The sequence below is a fragment of the Hyperoodon ampullatus genome (genome assembly GCF_949752795.1).
Source record: "Hyperoodon ampullatus genome assembly, chromosome: 4".
NCBI classification, from domain to species: Eukaryota; Metazoa; Chordata; class Mammalia; order Artiodactyla; family Ziphiidae; genus Hyperoodon; species Hyperoodon ampullatus.
The window spans coordinates 112,641,505-112,667,752 of NC_136917.1; the positions used below are offsets into that span (position 1 = coordinate 112,641,505).

Here is a 26,248-nt window from a genome sequence, read left to right on the forward strand (position 1 = left end):
AGGATTACTTTTCCAGAAAAAAAAAAAAAAAGCCAAGATTCTAATATGTTTTCCTACTGAATCAAAATGAGCCTGACAATCATTTATCAGTGACCTAACTGAATAATCATATTGAAAATTGCTACCATTAGGAAGGCACTAAGCAGAGCAACATGGATACACAGTCAAGAGCATGAGCTCTAGCATCAAACAGACCTAGGTACCAGTCCTAGTTCTGTCTTCTATGACCTTGGACTTAAACTATCTGAGCCCATGTCATTATCTGCAAATCGATGACAATGACAGGGTTTTCGTAAGGATTAAAAGATATCTTGTATATAAAGACCTTAACACATTGCCTGGCCCACAGTAAGTGCTCAATTCTTGCTATTACTTGCAATTTTAGATCATTCTGGCTACTGTATGGAGAATAGATTGATGAGGTAAGAGTGGAGATTCCAGTTAGAAGGCTACTGAAAGGTAGATGAGAATCTTAAAGACTAAATGTTTGATTTCCAATAGTATCTCTGAGGGAGTAGAATACTTATAATCACATACATAAGGATATATGTTGTGACTAACTTTCTAACATTGGGAGTCTATAGACATAGCCAGAAGGTATGCAAAAGTTTCCCATTTCTAACATCAATTTAATAAATAAAGAAGAAATGTGGAGAAAACCAAAATTTAAAATGTCTTACTGTCTTGAGTATTTTATAAAACTTGCAATAAAATTGCTTAATATAATGTAAATGTGTATTTTTAAAGGATGATATTGTAGATAACAGAAAATAAATTGTGCTTTATGCTCAAGTGCATTTTTTTTTTTTTTTTTTTTTTTTTGCAGTACGCGGGCCTCTCACTGTTGTGGCCTCTCCCGTTGCGGAGCACAGGCTCCGGACGTGCAGGCTCAGCGGCCATGGCTCACAGGCCTAGCCACTCCACGACATGTGGGATCTTCCCGGACCGGGGCACGAACCCGTGTCCCCTGCATCGGCAGGCGGACTCTCAACCACTGCGTCACCAGGGAAGCCCAAGTGCATATTTTTTAATTTAAAATTATTTGCCTTTTGGGGATAATGTTAAGGGCTACTGTCATAAGATCCCTCAAAGGCAATGCCCCACATTATTTATCCTGGTATCTCCAGAATCTAGAAAAATACCTGGCACATACTATGTACCCAGTAAATGTTTGTCAAAGTGATCTTAACTAAATAACTAGGGAAATATTCTTAGTTTTTTTCAGACTATTATGCCTAAAGATGAATGTATCAAATATTGGTCATTTTTTAAAATTGAGAAAATGAGAAAGCCAATTAAACATCTATGTATGATTACACACTTGTATGCTTTAAAATCTATTTACCTTTACAGCACTTATAGCTGTATCAAGCGTTGAAACCTCATGGTCTTTGTGGGTACCAAACATCTTGTCAACAGCAGAAATTGGGCTTTTACATGTGAGGCAATATGTGTCAATCTGGGACTTTTTCAATTCCTTTTGTTCCTTCTCAGTTACCAACTCTGATGATAACTGGTCTTGTTCTGTCATCTCTCTGTCCAACTCTTCCTGTTCAGCAGACTTACTTTGTTCCATCTCACTCACAAATTCATTTTCACTGACATGTTCAAAGGATTCCTTTCCTTGAGATAACACATCTTCAGGGGTGGATTCTGAATACAGGTCTTCTGATAAAGTGTCTTGAGTAACCACTTCGTAATTCAGGGATTCAGCAAATTCATACTCATCCTGAACAGGGCTACTGTGGAGCCGGTCTTCACTCAGCTCAGGGGGAACCATTATTTGAGGTTCTTCTTGCAGTGTTTCTTGAACACAAGTTGCACCAGATGCAAATTCTTCCTCTGGGAAGGACACTTGTACTGGGACATTCAGACTGACCTCTGGGTTTGCATTTGCTGCTTCATTAGTCTGGCTGCTCATTTCATCTACTCTCTCCAGGACATGATGAGTGTCTTCAAATGGAACCGCATAGCTTACCCTCTGGGTAACCACTCTGACTTCCTCGGTGATGGAAGCTTTCCTCTGCATAGCTACACTGTCAAGAGCCTCCACATGGCCTACTGATTCTCCTTCCCTGTAAGCTGCTTTCTCTTTCTCTTCCAGACTCTCCTCCCCGCAAATAGTTTCAAACCTCCCCCAAATTTCCCCTTCTTCAATTATTGATTGGTATGAATCATCCTTACCAACTGGCTTTTCTTCTAGACCTTGGTCTTGGTCCTTTTCAGTTACAGATGTGTCATGGAGAATGTCATCTTTGAGTATGTACTTCTCAAAATATATTCCTGTTCCATCATCAGTGTCAGAATTTCTGCTTGGAAATGATGCTTCAGAATTCACCCTGTCACCTTCAGAAGCTGTCTCCTCTTCTTTCTTTTTCTCTCCAACTGCTTCTTCATACAGATCTTTATATAAAAATGCCAGTGCAGGTGGCTCTTCCAGAAGTTCAGGATTAATGGCTTTAGCAGTGGTAGGAAATATCTGGGTTCGTGACAAAACTCCTTCCTCTTCATCAAATAAAGGCATCCCAGGTGACTTTGAGTCCACATCTCTATTTATGCTCTTTGGAGCATCTCTGTCAGCTGACTTTTGGATAATCGAAGACTGTTGGGTCTCTGGGTCAGATAATTTGCTGTAGTCCTTTTCTAGTCCATAAAAACTTTCATCTAATTTCACCAATTCATATTCATATTCTAGGGCACTTTCCTCTGAATGTTCTGGAAGAGAGACAGTTTCTCCTGGAACTTCCTTTGACAGCTCTCCTTCAACATTTAATTTCCATGGAGTTCTTTGTTTTTCTGGGTCTGGGGAGATGTTATAATCAATCAATGTATATTTTTCAAAATAATCCTCTTCACTGGGAATTGAAGGCTGATTAAAGGCTAAATCACCAGTTTCTGAATCTGTGGATATCTCCTCTTTGGTTGTATGAGTTTCCTTTTTTTGGTCTTCTTTCGATGGTGCAACTTTTTTATCAGAATCTTCTAACTCACTCTGTAATGTTTTATAGCAAGCAACTGCCTCACTCTCATCATGGAAGGGTATAGGCTTAAATAAGGCCTTCTCTTCCAAATATTCTAACTTATCTTGGATTTGTTCACTTTCTTCCTCATCAACTGAAGAAATAAATGCAGGAGCGTGAATGTTCAATATCTCACAACCTTCAGAAATGATACTGAAGGCACTCTTTTGCTCCTCTGAAAGTCCAGCTGGCTTACTAGTCACTGTAAATTCTTCATCTCTTACATATGTGTCTTCAGGCTCCTTGGAAATCATCTCATCAATACTGATTGCTGATGCATTAGTTATAAATTGAGCATAGTTGCTGCTCACTGAAGAGCATGGTTCATTTACATGGGCACCTTCCACAGCTTCCAAGTGGTGCTTTGAAACAAGAACAGATTGTTCAGACATTTCAGATGCTTGATCTTGAGATGTTTGAATAGTATGGACCATATGCCTCTCTGGAGTCAATTCTGACCATGGATCTAAAATCCTTTCAGATTCTTTAGATGGAGATCCTTGTTTACTTTCCTTTGTGGTATCTACTGAGCCACCTTTTGGCAGCTCTGACGCTGTGACCTGTCCCTTTTCTTCATTGTGACTTATCACATCCATGCTTGACTTGTCCAATACCAGATTTCCTTCCTTCGGTAAAGAGTGATCACTTATTTCATCACGATAAGGAAGATCTACTGGAAGGAAAGTCTTGGTTTTCTCCACCAAAACTTTACATTCTTCTAATGGATGTGGTTGGGTTCCTGCTGCCTTTGTTTCCCTGATTTCTGGGTGAGCCTCTGAGATCACAGTTTCTGATTTTTCAGTAATTTCTGTAGTTTTAACTAATGAAAATGGTTGAGTTTCACCCAAAGAATGACTGAAAGAGATATCTGACTCTTCAGGCATATGCCTGGCTATATTCACGGAATAAGGCTGAATTTCCTGCTGCTCCTTTCCTTCTAAAAATGCATGTGACTGCTCTTCTTTTTCTTCTCCTTTACCCTCCTCAATAATTTTGTATCTTTCTTTGTGGTCATCATTTTGATAGACTTGCTGCAGCGCAGTAGCAGCTTTTGGTTCTTCCAATTTAATAGGGCTAGATCCATGTGTAATTTGTGCCTTTTCTATTTCATTATTACCTCTAAGCTCTAATGGGGCCACCGTTTCTTGTTTTTCTGCCAGCACCTTCTTTTCTTCCAAGGAATATGATCTCATTCCCAAGTTACCTTTCTCCTCAGTTGGGCTAACAGATCTGAGTTTTATTTCCTCTTCAGAAATTTTCAAGGAAGTAGGTTTTGGCATCTCTTTCTCTAGTCTGTCTTCACCAAGATCAATTAAACTGTCTTTAGATTCTTCTACTGGCAAAATTATTGACTGCAGCTTCTCTGATTCCTCTGTGATATTTTTACTTGCAAAGCTAGATGAAGCTGATTTTGGCTGTTGTGGCACCTTATCTATTGCATCAAATAAAAAGAGTGATTTTTCTTTTTGATCACTTCCTGGCTCTTCTTTAAGGATAGAAATATTCCATTTAGGTGGAGGGGAGATTTCTGGCTTCTGGGGTCTTTTACCATCAGTGATATGAAGATGAACAGCATTTTTGGCTTCTTCCATAATGGATTCCTCACCCATGGGAGAATAAGATTGAATTCTAAGATGTCCCTCACCATCAGCAGAAGTAACTTCTGAGTTTAGGTCCATTTCCTCTGAATAGTCTAGGACTTCTTTCTTCTCATAATCTTCACTAGATGCCTCAAAGTTGGATTTTGGCTGTGGCAAAACTTCTACATTTGATAACAATGTGGGTTTTTCTTTAAAGTCTTGACCTTCACCAGATTTAACTAAAGAACCTGTGGATTCTGCAGCAGTTTCAGGTTTGGCCTCTAGCAATAGATGATCCGCTGGCTTCTCAGTTGCATGAACATCAGCTGGTGCAGGACCTCTAGGCTCTATCACAGTCACTGCTTTTTCTACAGATGGGCTTGGCTGAGCTTCTAAATCTTCTTTTTCAGCAACTTTGTTATCTGGAGTGCTTGATTGTAAAAATAAACTGGACATCCACGATGTGAAAGATGAAATTCCTTTCTTTCCCTTTTCCTCAGAGAGGCCTGGCTCCACTGCCTTCTGCTGCTTGGGCAGCTTTTGTATGACCTCAGGTGACTCTGGGGGTTGAGGTTCTTCATTTTCTTGGGTTGAGGAGAGGGGTTTTATTTGTGTGGGTGTTTTCACTTCAGATGCTGGTTTCCCTCTCTCAGCATCATCTACACCCTCTGACTGAACCACTTTTGATTCTTCTCCAGGTAAGGGAGATATCCGCCTGTGTGTTTCTTCTTCATTGCCCAGTGCAAGTTCTGCCTCTTCTGCCAGGAAATGGGCTGCTTTGGGAAGAGAGGGAAGAGTTTCTGATTTGACCTCTTCTGTTGATGGGCCAGACACTGGTTTCTGGAGGATTCTTTCAGATGGTGTTTTGATTTCTTCCCAGCTGTCTTCTTTGCAAGGCCTGGAAAATTCTGTGTTTGCTTTCTCCGATACCAAACTTTCACTCCCCACTAAAGAAAGTGTCTGCTTCCCTTCTGCTTCATTTCTCTCCACATTTCCAGCTGGAACTAAAGATTTTGGTTTGGGGGCCAGCTTTACTTCTTCAAAAGAATAAGTTTTAGTTGCTAAGGTCTCTACGTTACCACTAGAGGTATCGAGAGTAGACACTGGTTCTTGTAACGATACGTGAGATTCTTCTGCAGAATGTGGCAGAATTTGCCTTCTGATTTCAGTTGCATGGTCTTTCTCTGACAGAGCAGGCTTGAGCTGCCCTGTCATCAGATCACTGGTACCAGAGGAACCCAGCTGCACAGATCCAGGGACTCTTTCTTCATGATGACTTGCCAAGTCTCTCTCTGGCTTTTTCAGCATCCAATTTTCATCCTTTGGAGAAATAAGGGCCTCTTTCATGTGTGTTTCTTTAACATCTATAGGCTCAGTTGTCATAAATGATTTTGATTCTTCCAAAGGCAAATTTTCTTTCATAGACAAAAATTGTTTAATACCCATATCTTGTTTATCTGCAAAAGATCTGTTTACGTCAGGTAATTTAACAGCTTGGTCTGAATGAAGTTCTTTTTCAGGCTTCTCTTCTTCCACAGGGAGGTCAGAAGAAGCAATCTTTGATGGCTCTGTAATACTCTGGGGTACGTGAAATGAATTTGGTTGGTCAGTTTCTTCATTTAGTTTAGTTACAGTACTATCTGTCACTTGTGCCTTCAAATTTCCTGTTGGCAGTAACAGGCTTATTTCTTGTTTTCCTTCTTTTTTAAAGTCAACTGAATGGTTCAACTCTCCTGATAATCCTTTTAATGAAAAAGTGTGTGGCTGAAGTTCTTCTGGGTTGTCTCCTTCAACTAGAGAGGTAAATGCTTCCCTTGATCCTAAGCTAACTACCTTAGGAGAGAAAGATTTAATTTCTTGAATCTGAGGTTCCTCCCTAAGGCAAGATGAAACCTCTGAAATTTCAGACACTGTAGTTGACACATGAAGTCCCCTGTTTTCTTCTTTTCCTTCTCCCCTGCTCCTAAGTTCAGCTAGGCCCTTTTCTAAGACAGAATCCCCTGTTTCAGTTATGGGAGATTTTATTTGTTTTGTATCTATGGATTCACTTTGCCTACCTAAACCACCAGTGAATTCAGAGCCAGAATTTGGTAATTCTGATACTTGATGTGGCTTGTCTTCCTTCTCAGGTTCCAAAGAGAGTTGTGCCAGAGCAAGATCTTGTTTTTCTGACAGGAAATCTCCCTGAACTATAGAAGGTGTCTCCATTGCCTGTTTGCTCTTATCACCACAGAGGGTTGGTAATGTTGAAGCTAAATCTTCTGATGCTAAATATTCTAACTCAGGAAAAGAACTTGCTGTTTGCTCATCTTTGCCTTTTGTAACAATAGATTTGAGTGCAGGTGACACGTTCTGTGAGGAAGGAAGTTCAGTTTCTGTTTTCTTTATCTCACCACCTAGGTTGAGCGAAAGCACATGGTCAGGTCCTGACATCTCTGAGGCAGACATAGAATTTTTTTTCTGTGATACATCCAAATATTCAGAGTCGAGGACTGTAGAAAATGAAAGATCTTGTTTGCTTTCCACCCTTGCTTCCTTTGATACATCTGAATGCTGAGAAGACAATGTTTTGGTTACTGCCAACCCAGGTTTAATGTCTTCAGTTTCTACCTTTGACAAAACAGAATGCTCTGGTATAGAGGATATGTTTGCCGGTAAATCAAATTTAATTTCTTTCCCTACTTCTGACCAAGCTGGAGATTGGGATGCAGCAGTTTCAGTGGGAGAAGAACTAGCTTTAATTGCTACCTTGTCTTCTTCTTTAAGAAGTGAATGCTTATCTACAGATGTTACCATCTGAAGCGGCAAACCAATTCCTAATTCACTCTTTCCTACTTTTGTTAAGACTGGATATTCTATAGGGGTGGTAAGAGATAAATCTGTTGGGATTTCTTCTTTTGCTAATTTGGTTAAGCTTGAATCATGCTTTGTTACAGATGTCATGATTATTGAAGAACTGGGTTCAATTTCTTTCTTTATGTCTTCTGACAAAGCTGGAAATTCTGATATGGGTGGTGCATGCTCAACTTCCTTTTCCACTCCTGGTGACGCTGAATGCAGCACTGTAGGTGTACCAGTTATTTTAGAATCATGTTGCACTTCTGCAACATAAATCTCAGGTCCAGATAAAGATGTTTCCTTTAGAGGTAAATATGGCTTTATTACTTCAGGCTCATTCTCTGACAACCTTCTCTGCTCTAGTTCAGATGTCATAGTTGGAGCTAAATTGGGTTTGACATCCTTCTTTGGCTCATCTACCAAGTCAGGCAGAACTGAATCTTTCATCCCAGACTCTGGAACATTTGGAGGCTGAGGTTCCATTTCTTGATCCCATAATACATGTGCTATAGCTTCTTCAGAATCAGGCACAATTTCTTCCTTACTTTTAACTTTTAACAAAGCCATCTGTTCATCTGCAGATTTTGGAGTGAGTGATGTTTTGGGTTCTTGTTCTTTCTTAATTGCATGGACTGAATCAGGTGAAACTGAACACTGAGATACAGGCAAAACAGGTTTGGTTTCTTCCTTTACCATGGACAATTGTGTAGGTGTTGCAGCTAGTGATGATCTACTCTTAATTTCTCCCTTCTCTGAATCACTGGTTAAACATGGCAGAATCAAGTCTTCAGACTCATGTTCTAAATATGCTCGAGTTCTCTGCTTCTGTGCCATAATGAGATATTCAGATACAGTTGATGATGTTGTTTGAGCATCTGGCTTAATCTCTCCTTCATTTGTTGAAGGGAGCCAACTCAAGTCTTCAGGTGCAGACACCAAAGGAGAAGTTTCAGTTCTTTGCTTCTGTGATGAACTTAGATGCTCAGGTACAGGTGTAGCAGTTGGTGCAATTTCTTCATCATCTTCTTCTGAGAAGCAGGAATATCCTGACGCAGCCATTGCAGTTAACAGTGAATCAGGCTCAGTTTCCTCCTCATTTGTTTCTGGGATCCTATATGGTGGGATGGAAGTTTGTGATGCTGAATCTGGAGAAAAAAGTTCAGCTTCTTCGGTGTCTTCATCTGACAAAATCGTGTGTTCAGATGGTGATGTTAAACATATTGGAGAATCACACTCAAATTCTCTTTTCTCTGTCTCCTGAGTTCCATAGGGTGGAAATGAGAATTCTGACACAAATGCAGAGTCTGGAGAAAAAGGTCCAATGTCTTCTTGCTCTTCTTCTGAGAAATTCATGGGTGAGGAGGCACCTTTTAGATTTAAAGGGGATCTGTGGACAATTTCTTCCTCCTGTGACTCCAGTGTTGCATATGGTGGTACTGAAAATTCAGACGCAGAGGTGGAAGAGGGTGTGTACCACTCTATCTCTACTGCCTCTTTTTCTGAGAAGACCATGTGTTCAGATGGGGTGGCTGAAAGTGGTGGGGCCTGGCATTCAGGAGTCCCCTCAGTTGTGTATGGTGGCAGAGAGCATTCAGATACAGAGGCCACCTCTGGGGGGTAGAATCTGGTGTCCTCCTTCTCTTCTTCTAACAGAGTCTTCTGCTCAGAAATACCTTGTGATTTCAACAGGGAGACATCACCAATTATTTTCTTTGGGGATTCCTGTGTTACATCTGGTAGGACTGCATATTGGGAGGTCAGTGTTGAATCTGGTGTGAAATGCTCATTTCCTAGGTTCTCTTCTTCTGATAGGACCATGTGTTCAGATGTAGCAGTTGAAAGCAGTGGTGACTGGCATTCAGAAGTCCCCTCAGTTGTGTATGGCGAGAGAGAATGTTCAGATACAGAGGCCACCTCTGGGGAATACAGCCTAGTGTCTTCCTTCTCTTCATCTGACAAAATCGTGTGTTCAGATGGTGATGTTAAACATATTGGAGAATCACACTCAAATTCTCTTTTCTCTGTCTCCTGAGTTCCATAGGGTGGAAATGAGAATTCTGACACAAATGCAGAGTCTGGAGAAAAAGGTCCAATGTCTTCTTGCTCTTCTTCTGAGAAATTCATGGGTGAGGAGGCACCTTTTAGATTTAAAGGGGATCTGTGGACAATTTCTTCCTCCTGTGACTCCGGTGTTGCATATGGTGGTACTGAAAATTCAGACGCAGAGGTGGAAGGGGGTGTGTACCACTCCATCTCTACTGTTTCTTTTGCTGAGAGGACCACATGTTCAGATGGGGTGGCTGAAAGTGGTGGGGCCTGGCATTCAGGAGTCCCCTCAGTTGTGTATGGTGGCAGAGAGCATTCAGATACAGAGGCCACCTCTGGGGGGTAGAATCTGGTGTCCTCCTTCTCTTCTTCTAACAGAGTCTTCTGCTCAGAAATACCTTGTGATTTCAACAGGGAGACATCACCAATTATTTTCTTTGGGGATTCCTGTGTTACATCTGGTGGGACTGCATATTGGGAGGTCAGTGTTGAATCTGGTGTGAAATGCTCATTTCCTAGGTTCTCTTCTTCTGATAGGACCATGTGTTCAGATGTAGCAGTTGAAAGCAGTGGTGACTGGCATTCAGAAGTCCCCTCAGTTGTGTATGGCGAGAGAGAATGTTCAGATACAGAGGCCACCTCTGGGGAATACAGCCTAGTGTCTTCCTTCTCTTCATCTGACAAAATCGTGTGTTCAGATGGTGATGTTAAACATATTGGAGAATCACACTCAAATTCTCTTTTCTCTGTCTCCTGAGTTCCATAGGGTGGAAATGAGAATTCTGACACAAATGCAGAGTCTGGAGAAAAAGGTCCAATGTCTTCTTGCTCTTCTTCTGAGAAATTCATGGGTGAGGAGGCACCTTTTAGATTTAAAGGGGATCTGTGGACAATTTCTTCCTCCTGTGACTCCAGTGTTGCATATGGTGGTACTGAAAATTCAGACGCAGAGGTGGAAGAGGGTGTGTACCACTCTATCTCTACTGCCTCTTTTTCTGAGAGGACCATGTGTTCAGATGGGGTGGCTGAAAGTGGTGGGGCCTGGCATTCAGGAGTCCCCTCAGTTGTGTATGGTGGCAGAGAGCATTCAGATACAGAGGCCACCTCTGGAGGATAGAATCTGGTGTCCTCCTTCTCTTCTTCTAACAGAGTCTTCTGCTCAGAAATACCTTTTGATTTCAACAGGGAGACATCACCAATTATTTTCTTTGGGGATTCCTGTGTTACATTTGGTAGGACTGCATATTGGGAGGTCAGTGTTGAATCTGGTGTGAAATGCTCATTTCCTAGGTTCTCTTCTTCTGATAGGACCATGTGTTCAGATGTAGCAGTTGAAAGCAGTGGTGACTGGCATTCAGAAGTCCCCTCAGTTGTGTATGGTGAGAGAGAATGTTCAGATACAGAGGCCACCTCTGGGGAATACAGCCTAGTGTCTTCCTTCTCTTCTTCTGACGGAATCAGGGGCTCAGACACACCTTTTGGTGTTAATGGGGACTTATGGTCAGTTGTTTTCTTTGGTGACTCTTTTGTTGCCTGTGAGGGAACTGAATATTCAGAAGCAGATGTGGAATGTGGTGGGTAACGCCCATTTTCTGAAGCCTCTTCTCTGGACAGGACGATGTGCTCTGCTGTAGCTGTTGAAAACAGTGGGGACTGGCATTCAGGAGTCTTCTCAGTTGTGGATGGTGAGACAGATGCAGAGGCTGAAGCTGGGGAATAAGGCTCAAATTCATCATTCTCCTCTTCTGACAAAACTGCATGTTCAGATACAGGTTTTACATTAGGTGAAGAAACTAGCTCAACTTCTTGCTCTTCTCGTTCATAGTTCAAATCCTGTGGGACTGAATACTCTGATATGAAAGCAGAATCAGTAGAAACAGACTCATTTTCCTCTCTTTCTTCCTCAGACAAGGTGACATGTTCAGGTGTTGATGTCGTCAGTAATGGCAGAATGGTCTCCTCTTCTTTCTGCTCCACTTCAGGGGCCAAGCGTGGTGGGAAGGGCTCCTCAGAAACTGATGGACTTTCTGGGTAATCAAGTTCTATGATCTCTTCTTCCACTAAATTAGAATCTTCAGGTTCAGGGGTAGCATATATTGGTAGAGGCATTTCTATTTCTTCTTTCTCTGGCTCCTCTAACACTAGAGGTTCAGAAAGAGAAATGGATGGCTCGGGCATGTTTTCATCCTTCTCTCCTTTGACAGTGAGATGAGGAGGGTTCAGTCGTTCAGAGACTGGTTTTGCCCTTTCTGGTGAAGTCAGATCCAGTTCTTCTCTCTCTGGGCCAAAATCTTCCTGGATAGAGGCTGTCAGACCTGGGGTAAGTGTTTCCAGAGAACCCTTCTCTGCCTCCAGTGAAATGGAACGGTCAGCAGAAGATACATCTTCCCTCTTTACCTCATCCACTAACGGCAGTGAGACTGAAGAGTCATGCTCTGCATTTACCGTTTCTCGTGAATCAGCCTCAGATTCTTCCTTTGCTGTTTCCAGGAACGCAGGTGCAGATGTGTTGGGTGTAAGAGAGGAAGGTTCTATCTCACGGGGTTTTGCTTCATCAGCTGGCAGCTGTGGCACTGACTGTGGAGCGCTGAGCTGTGTTTCTTGTTCTGCTGTGTCATTACTTGTATAAGAGGAAGGTGTGTGCTTGGTAGTAGATGCAGCCCTTAAGGGAGAATCAACGTAAATTTTCTTTTGATCTTCATGACTGAATGAGGTCAGGGACTTTGATCCTTTGGAAACTGCACCTCTCCAGGGTGCAGCAAGCTCTTTTACTTCATCATTGTCTATGCCTTGGGGTACTGATTTGCCTGTTTCAGAAACTACATTAGAACCATGATTGCCCAAATCTGGCTCTAGACTAATGGACGCATCTTTCCCCTTCCTATAATGTATTTCTTTAATTACATAACCCTTTGGCAATGTTCCATAAAATTGTAAAGGAATTAATTCTTCTTTAACAGAATTAAACATCTTAATTTTATATTGTACTGTTCCTATGTAGACTGGCCTTAACACTAACGGTTTGTGTTCTTTGTATATCGCTCCAGTAACAGGAGGTGTAGTTGAGGTGGTCTTCTTTTTTCTCATCTTATCGTAAATGCCAGTAGATGACTTCTCTTTCTGGGTCTTTAGTTCCTGACTTTCTGAAATTAAAGGATGACTTGTTTTGTTTGCTGGAACATCTTGGGATTCAAAAGAATTTCTTTTTTTGTTGCCTTTCCGACGCAATGATGGTGAGCCATGCTTTGACTTAGGCTTTCTTTTCCGAACTTTTTTAACTTCATCCACAATAAAGGAAATATTCCCTGGAGGAGACTTCAGAGTCGACCCTTCCAGACTACACACACCAGAGGTCTGACTTTCTTCCAAGGCCCAAGGAGTGGAAGACCTACTTGAATTGGTCTCCCAGGTTATTCCACTATCTTCCCGTTGAACTGTTACCATGGAAAAGGAGGGGTCAGATATGATACACTTCTGCTTGGTCTTGCCCTCTTCATTCTGGTCTGATAACCTAGAGTAAATAATGATATTATTAATAATTCTATATATATTAATAATAAAAATAACAGTAATTACATATTCTAATAATAAGTCAATGTCCTATTCTTACTAGGTAAAGGATTAATGTAAAATTAAAACATACAGATAAATAGTGCCATCCATATCAAAAATAGGGATGTATACAAAATAAAGTATAAAAATTGAAGTCAGGATACCAAATACAATAACACATCCCAGGCTGGAATAAATCAATATCCTGCGAAGTCAAAAAAAAAAGCTAAAGTGAAATTCCCCACCTTCCCCTATCAGAATTGCCCCCAGACCTCCTGTGGCTCACCCAGTCCCTCAGGCTCACTATCTAGTCACCAGGACCTTCATAATGGCCCTTGCATCTGTGCCTTCCCTGTTACTGCTATCACTACCTTGACCTAGCTTTTTATCACATCACCCCTTGATTATTTCATTAGCTTCCTAACTGGTCAGCTAGTATCATGTCTACCTCCTGCCCTCCCCCCACCCTCAATCCATCCTGCCTATCTTTCCAGACCAAGTTTACTAAAAATTTTCATCATGCCACGTCCTGCTCAAAAACGTCAGTAAATTCCTTATACTATAGAAAAGTAAATTCAAAATACTTAATTCTCTGATCCCTAGCTGACCTTCTTTCCAAGTACCCACTTCCACCCTACCCCTACATGGTACATTTCTGTTTTAACTAGATAATTCTGTGTTCAGTAAATATATCATGGAAACTCTGAGTCAGGGCCATGAAGGGGAAGTAGTGAATATAGAGAGATCACAAAAAAAACCCAGCAGCCTACTGTGCTGTACTTAACTCATCTGTAAACCCGGGATCATAATAGAACCTACTTCATGGGATTGCTGTGAGGGTTAAATTAGCTAATACACATGAAATGCTTAGAAAATGTGCCTGGCATGTAATTAACACTCAATAAACATGATCTGTAATCAGGTCCTCCATATAATCCTTGAACTAGAGATCAAAGGAGTCTGGGCATGGTCATTTTCAATGGCTAAAGAGGTTTGGAAAGATGGTCTCCTTGGACTGCTCTCATATGCCCTCAAGAGATGGCTGGCTTTGGCTGTCCCTTTCAATTGCCATTGGGCCTTTGTCTCAGACTCTGCAGCACTCTTCCCTGGAATTTTCTTACACTTTCTCCTCCCCTGTGCTCATGCCATTCTTCCACTTACAATTCTTATCCCCCACCTTAATCTACCTTTCCTGCATATTTAAATTCTATCTACTCTTCAAGGCTTAGTTTTAAAACCTCCAGTGTTACCATCCCTGACCAATTCAGCAGGCATATTTGTCTTTAAGTTCAAAACTGAGATAAATACAGAACTATTGACTGACTTATACACTTTTCTACAAAAATAAAAACAAAACCAAAAAAGAATCTATGCTAAAAAACCACTAAGCATAAGCATTCAATTAAGGCACTTTTAAAAAACATACAGAGTTAAAATTTAGATCCCTAACCAATCTTTTTTTTTATCAGTCACTGCTTATATTAGCAGTCCTTAATTCTGGATACATTTTAGAATCATCTGTAGAGAGATTTTTAAAAATACTGATGCCACCCTATACCCCTTCCCACAGAGATGCTAGTTTAATCGTACTAGGGTAGGAAGTATGCAGGCCTCTCACTGTTGTGGCCTCTCCCGTTGCGGAGCACAGGCTCCAGACGCGCAGGCTCAGCGGCCATGGCTCACGGGCCCAGCCACTCTGCGGCATGTGGGATCTTCCCGGACCGGGGCACGAACCCGTGTCCCCTGCATCGGCAGGCGGACTCTCAACCACTGCGCCAACAGGGAAGCCCGGTAGGAAGTTTTAAAAGCTTCCAGGTGACTCCATTATGCATCCAGAGGTGCAAATCACTTACCTAAACAATCCTAGCTATGAAACTTAACTAGTACATGCCTTTCTAGCTTACCCTGAATGCTTTTTAGTTTGTTAGGTTAGGCTGAAAGCCAAGACCATAAATCTTTGCAGGTACATTCAACTCCCCTTTCTGAAACTTCAGAGTTTCCCCAGCAGTCAGCCGCAAAGGGCTTATGGACTGCTGAGATCCTGATCTCCTTAGATCTCACCCGTGACCAAGTCGAGCCTGGGGCAGCCAGAACCCCTGGACCACTGGCCTTCAGTAGCAAGCATCCTCATCCATTTACCCCAGGGTGCTGAAAACAATTTCATCTTCTACACATGCAGCGAATGAAAATGGCTGGAAAGCGGTGAGAAGAACTGGTTTCTCCATTTCCCTGGTAACTCTGCTCTCACTTATTTGCTTTGGTATTAAACTACTGAACTTAATTAGTAATTGATACCTTATCTCGGTTCTGAACTGAATCTTGTTTTTTCAGGCTCCTTTACATATCTAATTAAACTTATTCCTTGAAATTTTCAATTCCTTCTACCCCTTCTCCCTTCTGTTTAACTTAACAAAGGCAGAATGAAATTAAAAATTAAGGTTATAGCATGCAACTGAAAAGTCAGCATTTCGAATGCCCATCATTGTAGTAGTAGTACAAAAGCAATTATAATTCAGGTTAAAGTTAATGATTGATTGTAAATTCAATGTACTCAACCAGAGAAGTTTTCATTACTCATTAGAATGAGTTCATGAGTGCTTAGCAGAATACCCAAATGTTGATCATAAAAAGATAGAGGCCTACTGAGGTGGGTTCACTCAATCATTTACTTATTCATTCACTCATTTATTTCTTCATTTAATAAAATTTTATTGAGTTTAAATACTAGGAATACAAATATAAAGACAGAATCTTCTCTCAAGAAATTCAAAATCTAACAGGGAGACAGAACTAAGCATTTTAATACAGTGTGGTAAGTTCATTACAGAAGATAGGCAAGATACAGTGAGAACATAAAGAAGGGAAGACCTCAAGAGGAAAGATATTTGCACTGGATTCTGAAGAGGAAATAGGAGTTTGCCAAATGGATGAAGAGTGGTGGTGGTGTAAGGATGGGAAGCTCATTCCAGGAAAATGTCACAGGATATGAAAAAAACGTACACATGAATAAATCAGTCTGGCTCACTGAGAAACCCAAAGTATTTGGGGATGTCTTGATTATTGGACAGAAGCAAAGGAATAGAAGAATAACACAGCCAACAGGAATCAGAGAATAACTATATTAGCATGTGTAAAGTCATAGCCCAAGTATTCAAATTATACTCAGTGTAAAGAAACCATTTTCCTTAATAGAAGACCAATGATCCCCCTAGAATTCAGAAGTGTTTCTTACTCCGGAACACAAATGTTCTCACCTATGCAAAGATGTATACATCAACTTTCCATAATTAATGGATATTGGCTATGAACATGATCTTATTCATTCTCCTCTGATTCTCACAAAGCAACCTTCTGATTATTACTTGGCTTCCCAAGCAGAGTTATCTGAGAGTGAGAAGAAACACTTCATGATGACCTGGGGAGCTCACTTCCTTCCTCCTTTCAGAATCGGTCAAGGAGAAGGTTCAGTAGATTTGAGTTAGATCCAGGAAAGAACAGACTGATACCGAGTTGAGTGCCAAAGACTTCTTCCTTTTCAGGGTAAACTTTATCTGATTTCCTTCTATTCCTATTTATTAAGAGATTTTTAATAATGAATGAATGCTAAATTTTATTATACAATTTTTATGCAAAAATGAAGATGACCATATTCTTTATTCTGTTAATGTGGTGAATTACGATTGATTTCCAGATGTCAAGCCAACCCTGAACTCCTAAAATGACTTCAACATGGTTGTGATGTATTATATTTTTTATATTAAAAAGCTGGATTTTGTTTAGGAATTTTGCTCCTGTGTTCATGAATAATTGGCCTATAATATCCTTTCTTACAACGTGCTTGTCAGGCTTTTGTATCAAGATTGTGCTGCCTCTTGTAATAATCAGGGCAGGGTAAACATTTGCTATATTAAGACCATGCATGTGTCCCCAGACCTAGTTCTTTCCCAAGGTCTGGTTTTGTAAATGCTGAGGATAAACCAAAAAAGAAAAACAAAACAAAACAAAACATTGTGCTGCCTCAAAGAACAAACTGGGAAGTGTTCTCTCCTTCACTATTCTCTGGAAGAGTTTGTAGAAGATTGTACTATTTCTCCCTTGAGTGCTTGGTAGACTTTACTGGTGAAGTCATCTGAACCTGTAGTCTTCTCTATGGTAAGGTTTTAATTAGCAGATAATTTATTTAATAGTTATGTGACTACCTGAAATTTTTTTGTGTCACTTTTGATATGTTGTATTTTTCTAAGAATTGACATATTTAACCTAAATTTTTAAAAATCATTGGATTAAATTTGTTCATAGTATTCTTTCAGGATCTTTTAAATTTTTGTAAGATCTAAAATTGTATCCATTTTTTCAATTCTGATATTGGTCATTTGTGTCTCCTTTTTGTGTGTGTGTGTGTGTGTGTGTGTGTGTCTCCTTTTTATGTTCTTCATCTTTATAAAAATTGGCAGACATTATTACTTGGTAATCTTTTCAATAAAGTTTGGCTTTATTGATGTTTCCTATTTCATAAATGTCTGCTTTCTATTATTTCCTTTTTCAACTTTGAGTTTAATTAGCAAGTATTTTTCTACCTTCTTGAGATAGATTCTTATATCATTAATTTCTCCCTTTCTCCCTTTCTAATATTTCTAATATTTCTCCTTTACTATAACTTAAGACTAGGCATTTCTCTTTAACCAAAGATTTTGATGCATCACATAAAAGTTGGTATATAGTATTTTCATCATTATTATTATTAATCTCAAAATATTTTTGAATTTCCATTGTGATATCTTATCTGACCCAGAAATTATTTACTTCTTTATTTATTTACTTCTTTTTCTTCCAAGTTTATTCAGATATAATTGACATAGAACACTGTATAAGTTTAAGGTGTACAGCTTAACAATCTGACTTATATACATCATGAAATGATTACAATAAATTTAATGAACATCCATCATCTCATATAGAGATGAAATAAAAGGAATAGAAGACATTTTTCCTTGTGATGAGAATGCTTAGGATTTACTCACCTAACAACTTTCATAAAGCTAATTATATTTATCATGTTGTACATTACATCCCTAGTACTTATTTATTTTATAACTGGGAGTTTGTACCTTTTGACCACCTCCATCCAATTCCCTCGCTCCTTGCCTCTGGTAACAACAAATCTGATCTCTTTTTCTAAAAGTCTGTTTGTTTGCTTTTTTGTTTTTTAAGTATAACTGACCTATAACACTACATTAGTTCCTGGTACATAACGTGGTGATTCAATATTTCTATACATTTCAAAATGATCACTATAGTAACTCTGGTTACCATCTGTCACCATACAAAGATATTATATCATCACTGACTCTATCTCTACACTGAACATTTCATACCTCTGACTCATTTATTATGCAACTAGAAGCCTGTGCCTTTTAATCTCCCTCACTTATTTCTCTTCTCTCTCCATTCCCCTCTCTTCTGGCAATGACTTCTTTGTTCTCTTTATCTATAACTCTGTTTTTGTCTTGTTTGTTCATGTGTTTTGTTTTTTAGATTCCACATATAAGTGAAATTATACAGTATTTTTCTTTCTCTGACTTATTTCACTTCAGCATAATAACCTCTAGGTCTACCCATGTTGTCACAAATGGCAAGATTTCATTCTTTTTTATGGCTGAGTAAAATTCCATTGTGTATAAATGTGTGTGTGTAGGTTGCTTCCATATCTTGGCTATTGTAAATAATGCTGTTATGAACATAGGGGTGCAGATATCTTTTTGTATTAGTGTTTCATTTTCTTCAGATAAATATTGCTGGATTTATGGAGTGGAATTGCTGGATCATATGATAATTCTATTTTTAATTTTTTGAGGAACCTCCATAATGTTTTCCATAGTGGTGGCACCAGTTTACATTCCTACCAACAGTACACAAGGGTTCCCTTTCCTCCACATCCTCACCAACACTTATTAGTGTTGTCTTTTTGATACTAGCCATTCTGACAGGTGTGAGGTGATACCTCATTGTGGTTTTGATTTGCATTTCCTGATGATGAGTGATTTTGAGCATTTTTCATGAGCCCATTGGCTACTTGAATGTCTTCTTTGGAAAAAGTGCCTATTCAGATCCTCTGCCCATTTTTTAAGTAAGTTGTATGGCTTTTGTTGTTGTTGTTGTTGTTTTTGATGTTCAGTTGTGTTATTTCTTTATATATTTTGGATATTAACCTCTTATCAGGTATTTCATAGCAAATATCTTCTCCCATTCAGTAGGCAGTCTTCTCATTTTGTTGATAGTTCTCTTGCTGTGCTTTTTAGTTTGATGTAGTCCCATTTGTTTATTTTTGCTTCCTCTGCCTGAGGAGACATATCAAAAAATATTGCTAAGATCAATGTCAAAGAGCATACTGCCTATGTTTTCTTTTAGAAGATTTATGGTTTCAGGTCTTATATCTAATTCTTTAATCTATTTTGAGTTTATTTTTGTATATGGTGTAAGAAAGTAGTCCAATATGATTTTTTTGCATGTAGCTGTCATTTTCCCAACACCATTTATTGAAGAGGCTGTCTTTTCCTCACTGTATATTCTTGCCCCTTGCATCATAGATTAATTGACCATATGAGTGTGGGTTTATTTCTGGGCTCTCTATTTTGTTTCATTGATCTGTGTGTCTGTTTTTGTGCCAGTGCCATACTGTTTTGATTACTGTAGCTTTGTCATATAGTTTGAAATCAGGGCACATGATACCTCCAGCTTTGTTCTTCTTTCTCAAGATTGCTTTGGCTATTCAGGGTCTTTCATGGTTCCACACAAATTTTAGAAATATTTTTTCTAGTTCTGTGAAAAATGCCATTGGTATTTTGATAGGGATTACATTGAATCTGTAGGTTGCCTTGAGTAGTATGGTCATTTTAACAACATTAATTCTTCCAATTCATAGGCATGGTGTGTCTTTCCATCTGTTTATGTTGTCCTCAATTTCTTTCATCAGCATATTATAGTTTTCTGAGTACAGGTCTTCCATCTCCTTAGTTAGATTTATTCCTGGGTATTTTATTCTTTTTGATGCAATTGTAAATGGGATTGCTTTCTCAATTTCTCTTTCTGATAGTTCATTGTTCATGTATAGAAAAGCAATAGATTTCTGTATATTAATTTTGTGTCCTGCACTTTTACTGTATTCACTGATGAGTTCTACTAGTTTTTGGTGGCGCCTTGAGGATATTCTGTGTATAATATCACATCATCTGCAAACAGTGACAGTTTTACTTCTTTCTTTCCAGTTTGAATTCCTTTTATTTCTTTTCCTAATCTGATTGCTGTGGTTAGGACTTCCAATACTATGTTGAATAAAAGTGGTGAGAGTGGGCATCCTTGTCTTCTTCCTGACCTTACAGGAAATGCTTTCAGCTTTTCACTGTTGAGTATGATGTTAGCTGAGGGCTTGTTATATGTAGCCTTTATTATGTTGAGATATGTTCTTTCTATACCCACTTTACTGGGAGTTTTTTTTTAATCATAAATATATGTTGAATTTTGTAAAAAGCTTTTTTTGCATCTATTGATATGATCATGTGATTTTTATTCTTCAATTTGTTAATGTGGTGTATCATACTGATTGATTTGTGGATATTGAACCATCCTTGAACCCCTGGGATAAATCCCACTTGATCATGGTGTATGATCCTTTTAAAGTATGGTTGAATTTGTTTGCTAGTATTTTGTTGAGGATATATGATTATTTTAAGATGCTGATCTCTTAAGGTCAATCACATTTTAACAATCTTGCATTTTTACTCCCCTCCCCCCACACACATTTAATGCTTTTTACATCATATTTTATATCTTTTTTTGCATCTTTTGTATCCCTTAACTACATATTGTGAATATTGATGATTTTACTACTTTTGTCTTATAGCCTTCCTACTAGGTTTATAAGTGGTTGATCTACTACCTTTCCTGTATATTCACCTTTACCAATGAAATTTTTCCTTTTGTAATTTTCACATTTCTAGTTATAGCCTGTTTTGTACACTCAGAAAATTCACCTTAATGTTTCTTGCAAAGCTGGGTTTTTTGTTGCTGAATTCTTTTAGCTTTTGCTAGACTGTAAATCTCTTGATCTCTCCTTCAAATCTGAATGATAGTTTGCCAGGTGGAGTATTCTTAGTTGTACATCTTTTCCTTTCATCACTTTAAACATATCATGCTACTCCTTCTGGCCTGCAGAGTTTCTGCTGAAAAGTCATCTGATAGCTTTATGAAAGTTCCCTTGTACGTAACATGTTCATTTTCCCTTGCTGCTTTTAGTATTCTCTCTTTTTCTTTAATTTTTGCCATTTTAATTGTAACGTGTCTTGGTGTGGTCCTCTTTAGGTTGATTTTGTTTGGCACTCCCTGCTTCTTGGACCTCCTTGCTTCTGTTTCCCTTCCTTGGTTACGGAAGCTTTCAGCTATTATGTTCTCTGCTCCTTTCTTTCTCTCTCTCCTCTCCTTCTGGGGCCCCTAGAATGTGAATGTTAGTATGTTTGATATTGCCCTAGAAGTCTCTTAAACTGTCTGCATTTTTTAAAATTCTTTTTTCTGTTTAGCTTGACTGATTTCCACTACTCTGTCTTCCAGTTTGCTGATCTGCCCCTCTATATCATCTAATCTATTGTTGATTCCTTCTAGTATATTTTTTATTTCAATTATTATTATTATATCCTTCAGCTGTGTTTGGTTTTTCTTTACATTTTCTAACTCTTTGTTAGAAACTACTGACTGCTCACTGTGTTCATACATTCTTCTCCCACGTTCTTTCAACATCATCATGATCATTATCTTGAACTCTTTGTCAGATAGACTGCTTATCTCCACTTCACTTAATTCTTCTTCTGGGGTTTTATCTTGTTCCTTCATTCAGAACATATTCTCTGTCACTTCATTTTGCCTAACTCTCTGTTTTTATTTCTATGTATATGGCATGTTGATTTCATTTTCCAATCTTAGAGAAGTAGGCTTAAGTAGGAAACATACTATAGGCCCCAGCAGCACACTCCCCTTTGGTCACCAGAGCTATATGCTTCAGGGGTGCCTCTATATGGGCTGAATTGGTCTTTCTGCTGTGGCAGGCTGACTACTGTGAGTGCACTGCTAGGTAGATGTGGCTGGCCCTCAGCTCAATTGGTTGCCAAGCCCTGCCTAGTCAGAGATTATCTTAAAACATATTCCTTAATTTCAAAATACATGGGGATTTCCTAGTTATCTTTTTTGATAATGCTTTCTAGTTTAACTGCATTGTCACCAAAGAATTTATTTTATAGAAGTTATACTTTGAAATTTATTGAGATTTGCTTTATGGCTATATGGCCAAATTTTGTTTGTTTGTTTGTTTAAATATTTATGTGTTCTGGAAAAGAATATGTGTCCTGCGGTTTTTCAGTATTGTTCTATGTATGTCAGGTAGGTCAGACTTATTAGTTGTGTTATTCAAATCTTTTTTATTATTTTCTTTTTAATATTACTATGTGCTTTACTATGTGTTATATAATTCTCAAACAACAATTCCATAAGTAGATATATTAATTTACCAGATGAGGAAACAGGCCTGGGGGATTAAGTATTTTTTGCAAATCAAGTCTTTTTATCTTTAATGATATTATGGGATCTTAGTTCCCTTGGCCCACAGCAGTGAAAGTACTGAGTCCTAACCACTGGACCCCCAGGGAACTCCCACAAAGATTTTTAAAATCAACTCTGCCAATTTAAATGGAGCAGTTAGTCCATTTAAGCTTAATATAATGACCAATACAATTACCATATATTTGGGGTTAAATCTTCCATCTTATTATGCACTTTCTATTTATACTACCTAATCTATGTTCCTTTTTCTCTCCTTTCCTGCCTTGTTTTAGATTGAACATTTATTATTATTTTCTTTACCCTCTTTATTAGCTTGGCAGTTATATTTTACTATTCTTTTAGTGATTATCCTAGAGATTTCAACATGCACCCTTAAATCATTAATGTCTAACAGAAATTGGTATTTTTATCTCTTCCAAGACAACACAAGGAACATAAATTATAATTTCAACTTACATGCTGCTATAATTGTACATTTTAATTCTGTAAATGTTTTAAAATCTCATAGCCATAATTTTATTATTCTTTTAAACTGCCAATATTCATTTAGATTTCCCTATATACTGAATTTTTTAAAATTGTGTTTCATTCCTTCCTCCACCTCCAACATTCCATCTGGAATCATTTTCCTCCTCCCTAAAAAACTCGCTTTAGTATTTCCTTTACTGTGAATTTTCTGCTGGTAAATTCACCCTACTTATTCCTTAAAAAGTGTTTTTACACATCCATTCTAAGAGTCTTTTTTCAGGGTATAAAATTCTATATTGGCAGGTATTTTTCTCTGAAGACTTGATTCCACCATGTTTAACCAGTATTTTCTCTCAATACTTTATTTATTTTTTAAATTTTTATTCAAGTAGAGTTGCTTTACAATATTGTGTTAGTTGCTACTGTATAGCAAAGTGAATCAGCTGTGTGTGTACATATATCCCCTTTCTTTTGGATTTCCTTCCCATTTAGATAACCACAGAGCATTGAGTAGAGTTCTCTGAGCTACACACTAGGTTCTCATTAGTTACCTATTTTATACATAGTACTACGTGTTAATACTGTATATATGTCAATCCCAATCTCCCAATTCATCCCATATCCCCTTTCCCCCTAGATATCCATACGCTTGTTCTCTCTGTCTGTGTCTCTATTTCTGCTTTGAAATAAGATCATCTATACAAATTTTTTCAGATTCCATATATATGCATTAATATACAATATTTCTTTTTCTCTTTATGACTTACTTCACTCTTTATGACAGTCTCTAGGTCCATCCACGACTCTACAAATGACCCAATTTCGTTCCTTTTTATGGCTGAGTAATGTTCCATTAAAAATGTCATTCCAAGAGGGCAGACAGCAGAAGCAAGAAGAACTACAATCCTGCAGCTTTGGAACAAAAGCCACACTCACAAAGAAAGAGAGACAAGAAGAAAAGGCAGAGGGCTATGTACCAGATGAAGGAACAAGATAAAACCCCCAAAAAACAACTAAGTGAAGTGGAGATAGGAAACCTTCCAGAAAAAGAATTCAGAATAATGATAGTGAAGATGATCCAGGACCTCGGAAAAAGAATGGAGGCAAAGATCGAGAAGGTGCAAGAAATGTTTAACAAAGACCTACAAGAATTAAAGAACAAACAAAAAGAGATGAACAATACAATAACTGAAATGAAAACTACACTAGAAGGAATCAATAGCAGAATAACTGAGGCAGAAGAACAGATAAGTGACCAGGAAGACAGAATGGTGGAATTCACTGCTGTGGAACAGAATAAAGAAAAAAGAATGAAAAGAAATGAAGACAGCCTAAGAGACCTCTGGGACATTAAATGCAACAACATTCGCATTATAGGGGTAGCAGAAGGAGAAGAGAGAGAAAAAGGACTAGAAAAAATATTTGAATAGATTATAGGCGAACACTTCCCTAACATGGGAAAGGAAATAGCCACCCAAGTCCAGGAAGCGCAGCGAGTCCCATACTGGATAAACCCAAGAAGAAACACGCTGAGACACATAGTAATCAAATTGGCAAAAATTAAAGACAAAGAAAAATTATTGAAAGCAGCAAGGGAAAAATGACAAATAACATACAAGGGAACTCCCATAAGGTTAACAGCTGATTTCTCAACAAAAACTCTACAAGCCAGAAGGGAGTGGCATGATATACTGAAAGTGATAAAAGGGAAGAAACTACAACCAATATTACCCTACCCAGCAAGGATCTCATTCAGATTTGATGGAGAAATCAAAAGCTTTACAGACAAACAAAAGCTAAGAGAATTCAGCACCACCAAACAAGCTCCACAACAAATGCTAAAGAAACTTCTCTAAGTGGGAAACACAAGAGAAGAAAAGGACCTACAAAAACAAACCCAAACCAATTAAGAAAATGGTCATAGGAACATACATATCGATAATTACCTTAAACGTGCATGGATTAAATGCTCCAACCAAAAGACACAGGCTTGCTGAATGGATACAAAAACAAGACCCATATATATGCTGTCTAAAACAGACCCAATTCAGACCTAGGGACACATACAGACTGAAAGTGAGGGGATGGAAAAAGATATTCCATGGAAATGGAAATCAAAAGAAAGCTGGAGTAGCTATACTCGTATCAGATAAAAGAGACTTTAAAATAAAGAATGTTACAAGAACAAGGACACTACATAATGATCAAGGGATCAATCCAAGAAGAAGATATAACAATTATAAATACACATGCACACAACATAGGAGCACCTCAATACATAAGGCAACTGCTAACAGCTATAAAAGAGGAAATCAACAGTAACACAATAATAGTGGGGGACTTTAACACCTCAGTTTCACCAATGGACAGATCATCCAAACAGAAAATTAATAAGGAAACAGAAGCTTCAAATGACACAATACACCAGTTGATTTAATTGATATTTATAGGACATTCCATCCAAAAACAGCAGATTACACTTTCTTCTCAAGTGCGCACAGAACATTCCCCAGGATAGATCACATCTTGGGTCACAAATCAAGCCTCAGTAAATTTAAGAAAATTGAAATCATATCAACCATCTTTTCTGACCATAACGCTATGAGACTAGAAACAAATTACAGGGAAAAAAATGTAAAAACCACAAACACATGGAGGCTAAACAATACGTTACTAAATAACCAAGAGATCACTGAAGAAATCAAAGAGGAAATCAAAAACTACCTAGAGACAAATGACAATGAAATCGCGACGATCCAAAACCTATGAGATGCAGCAAAAGCAGTTCCAAGAGGGAAGTTTATAGGTATACAATCCTACCTCATGAAACAAGAAAAATCTCAAGGAAACAATCTAACCTTACACCTAAAGGACTTAGAGAAAGAAGAACAAACAAAACCCAAAGTTAGCAGAAGGAAAGAAATCAAAAGAATCAGAGCAGAAATAAATGAAATAGAAACAAAGAAAACAATAGCAAAGATCAATAAAACTAAAAGCTGGTTCTTTGAGAAGATAAACACAATTGATAAACCATTAGCCAGACTCATTAAGAAAAAGAGGGAGAGGACTCAAATCAATAAAATTAGAAATGAAAAAGGAGAAGTTACAACAGACACCACAGAAACACAAAGAATCCTA

General features: G+C 38.4%; 1 protein-coding gene across 1 annotated transcript in view; it reads right to left on the reverse strand.

The window, feature by feature from the left end:
• CMYA5 (cardiomyopathy associated 5) overlaps positions 1-26,248 on the reverse strand; it is a gene marked incomplete at both ends in the record, with an annotated part of 104,240 nt that overhangs the window by 48,051 nt on the left and 29,941 nt on the right. Inside the window, 3 exons of the mRNA XM_079702318.1 lie at positions 1,346-9,046; positions 9,818-10,123; positions 10,895-12,995. Coding sequence (XP_079558444.1) covers positions 1,346-9,046; positions 9,818-10,123; positions 10,895-12,995 — 10,108 coding nt within the window. The remainder of the gene's footprint in view (positions 1-1,345; positions 9,047-9,817; positions 10,124-10,894; positions 12,996-26,248) is intronic.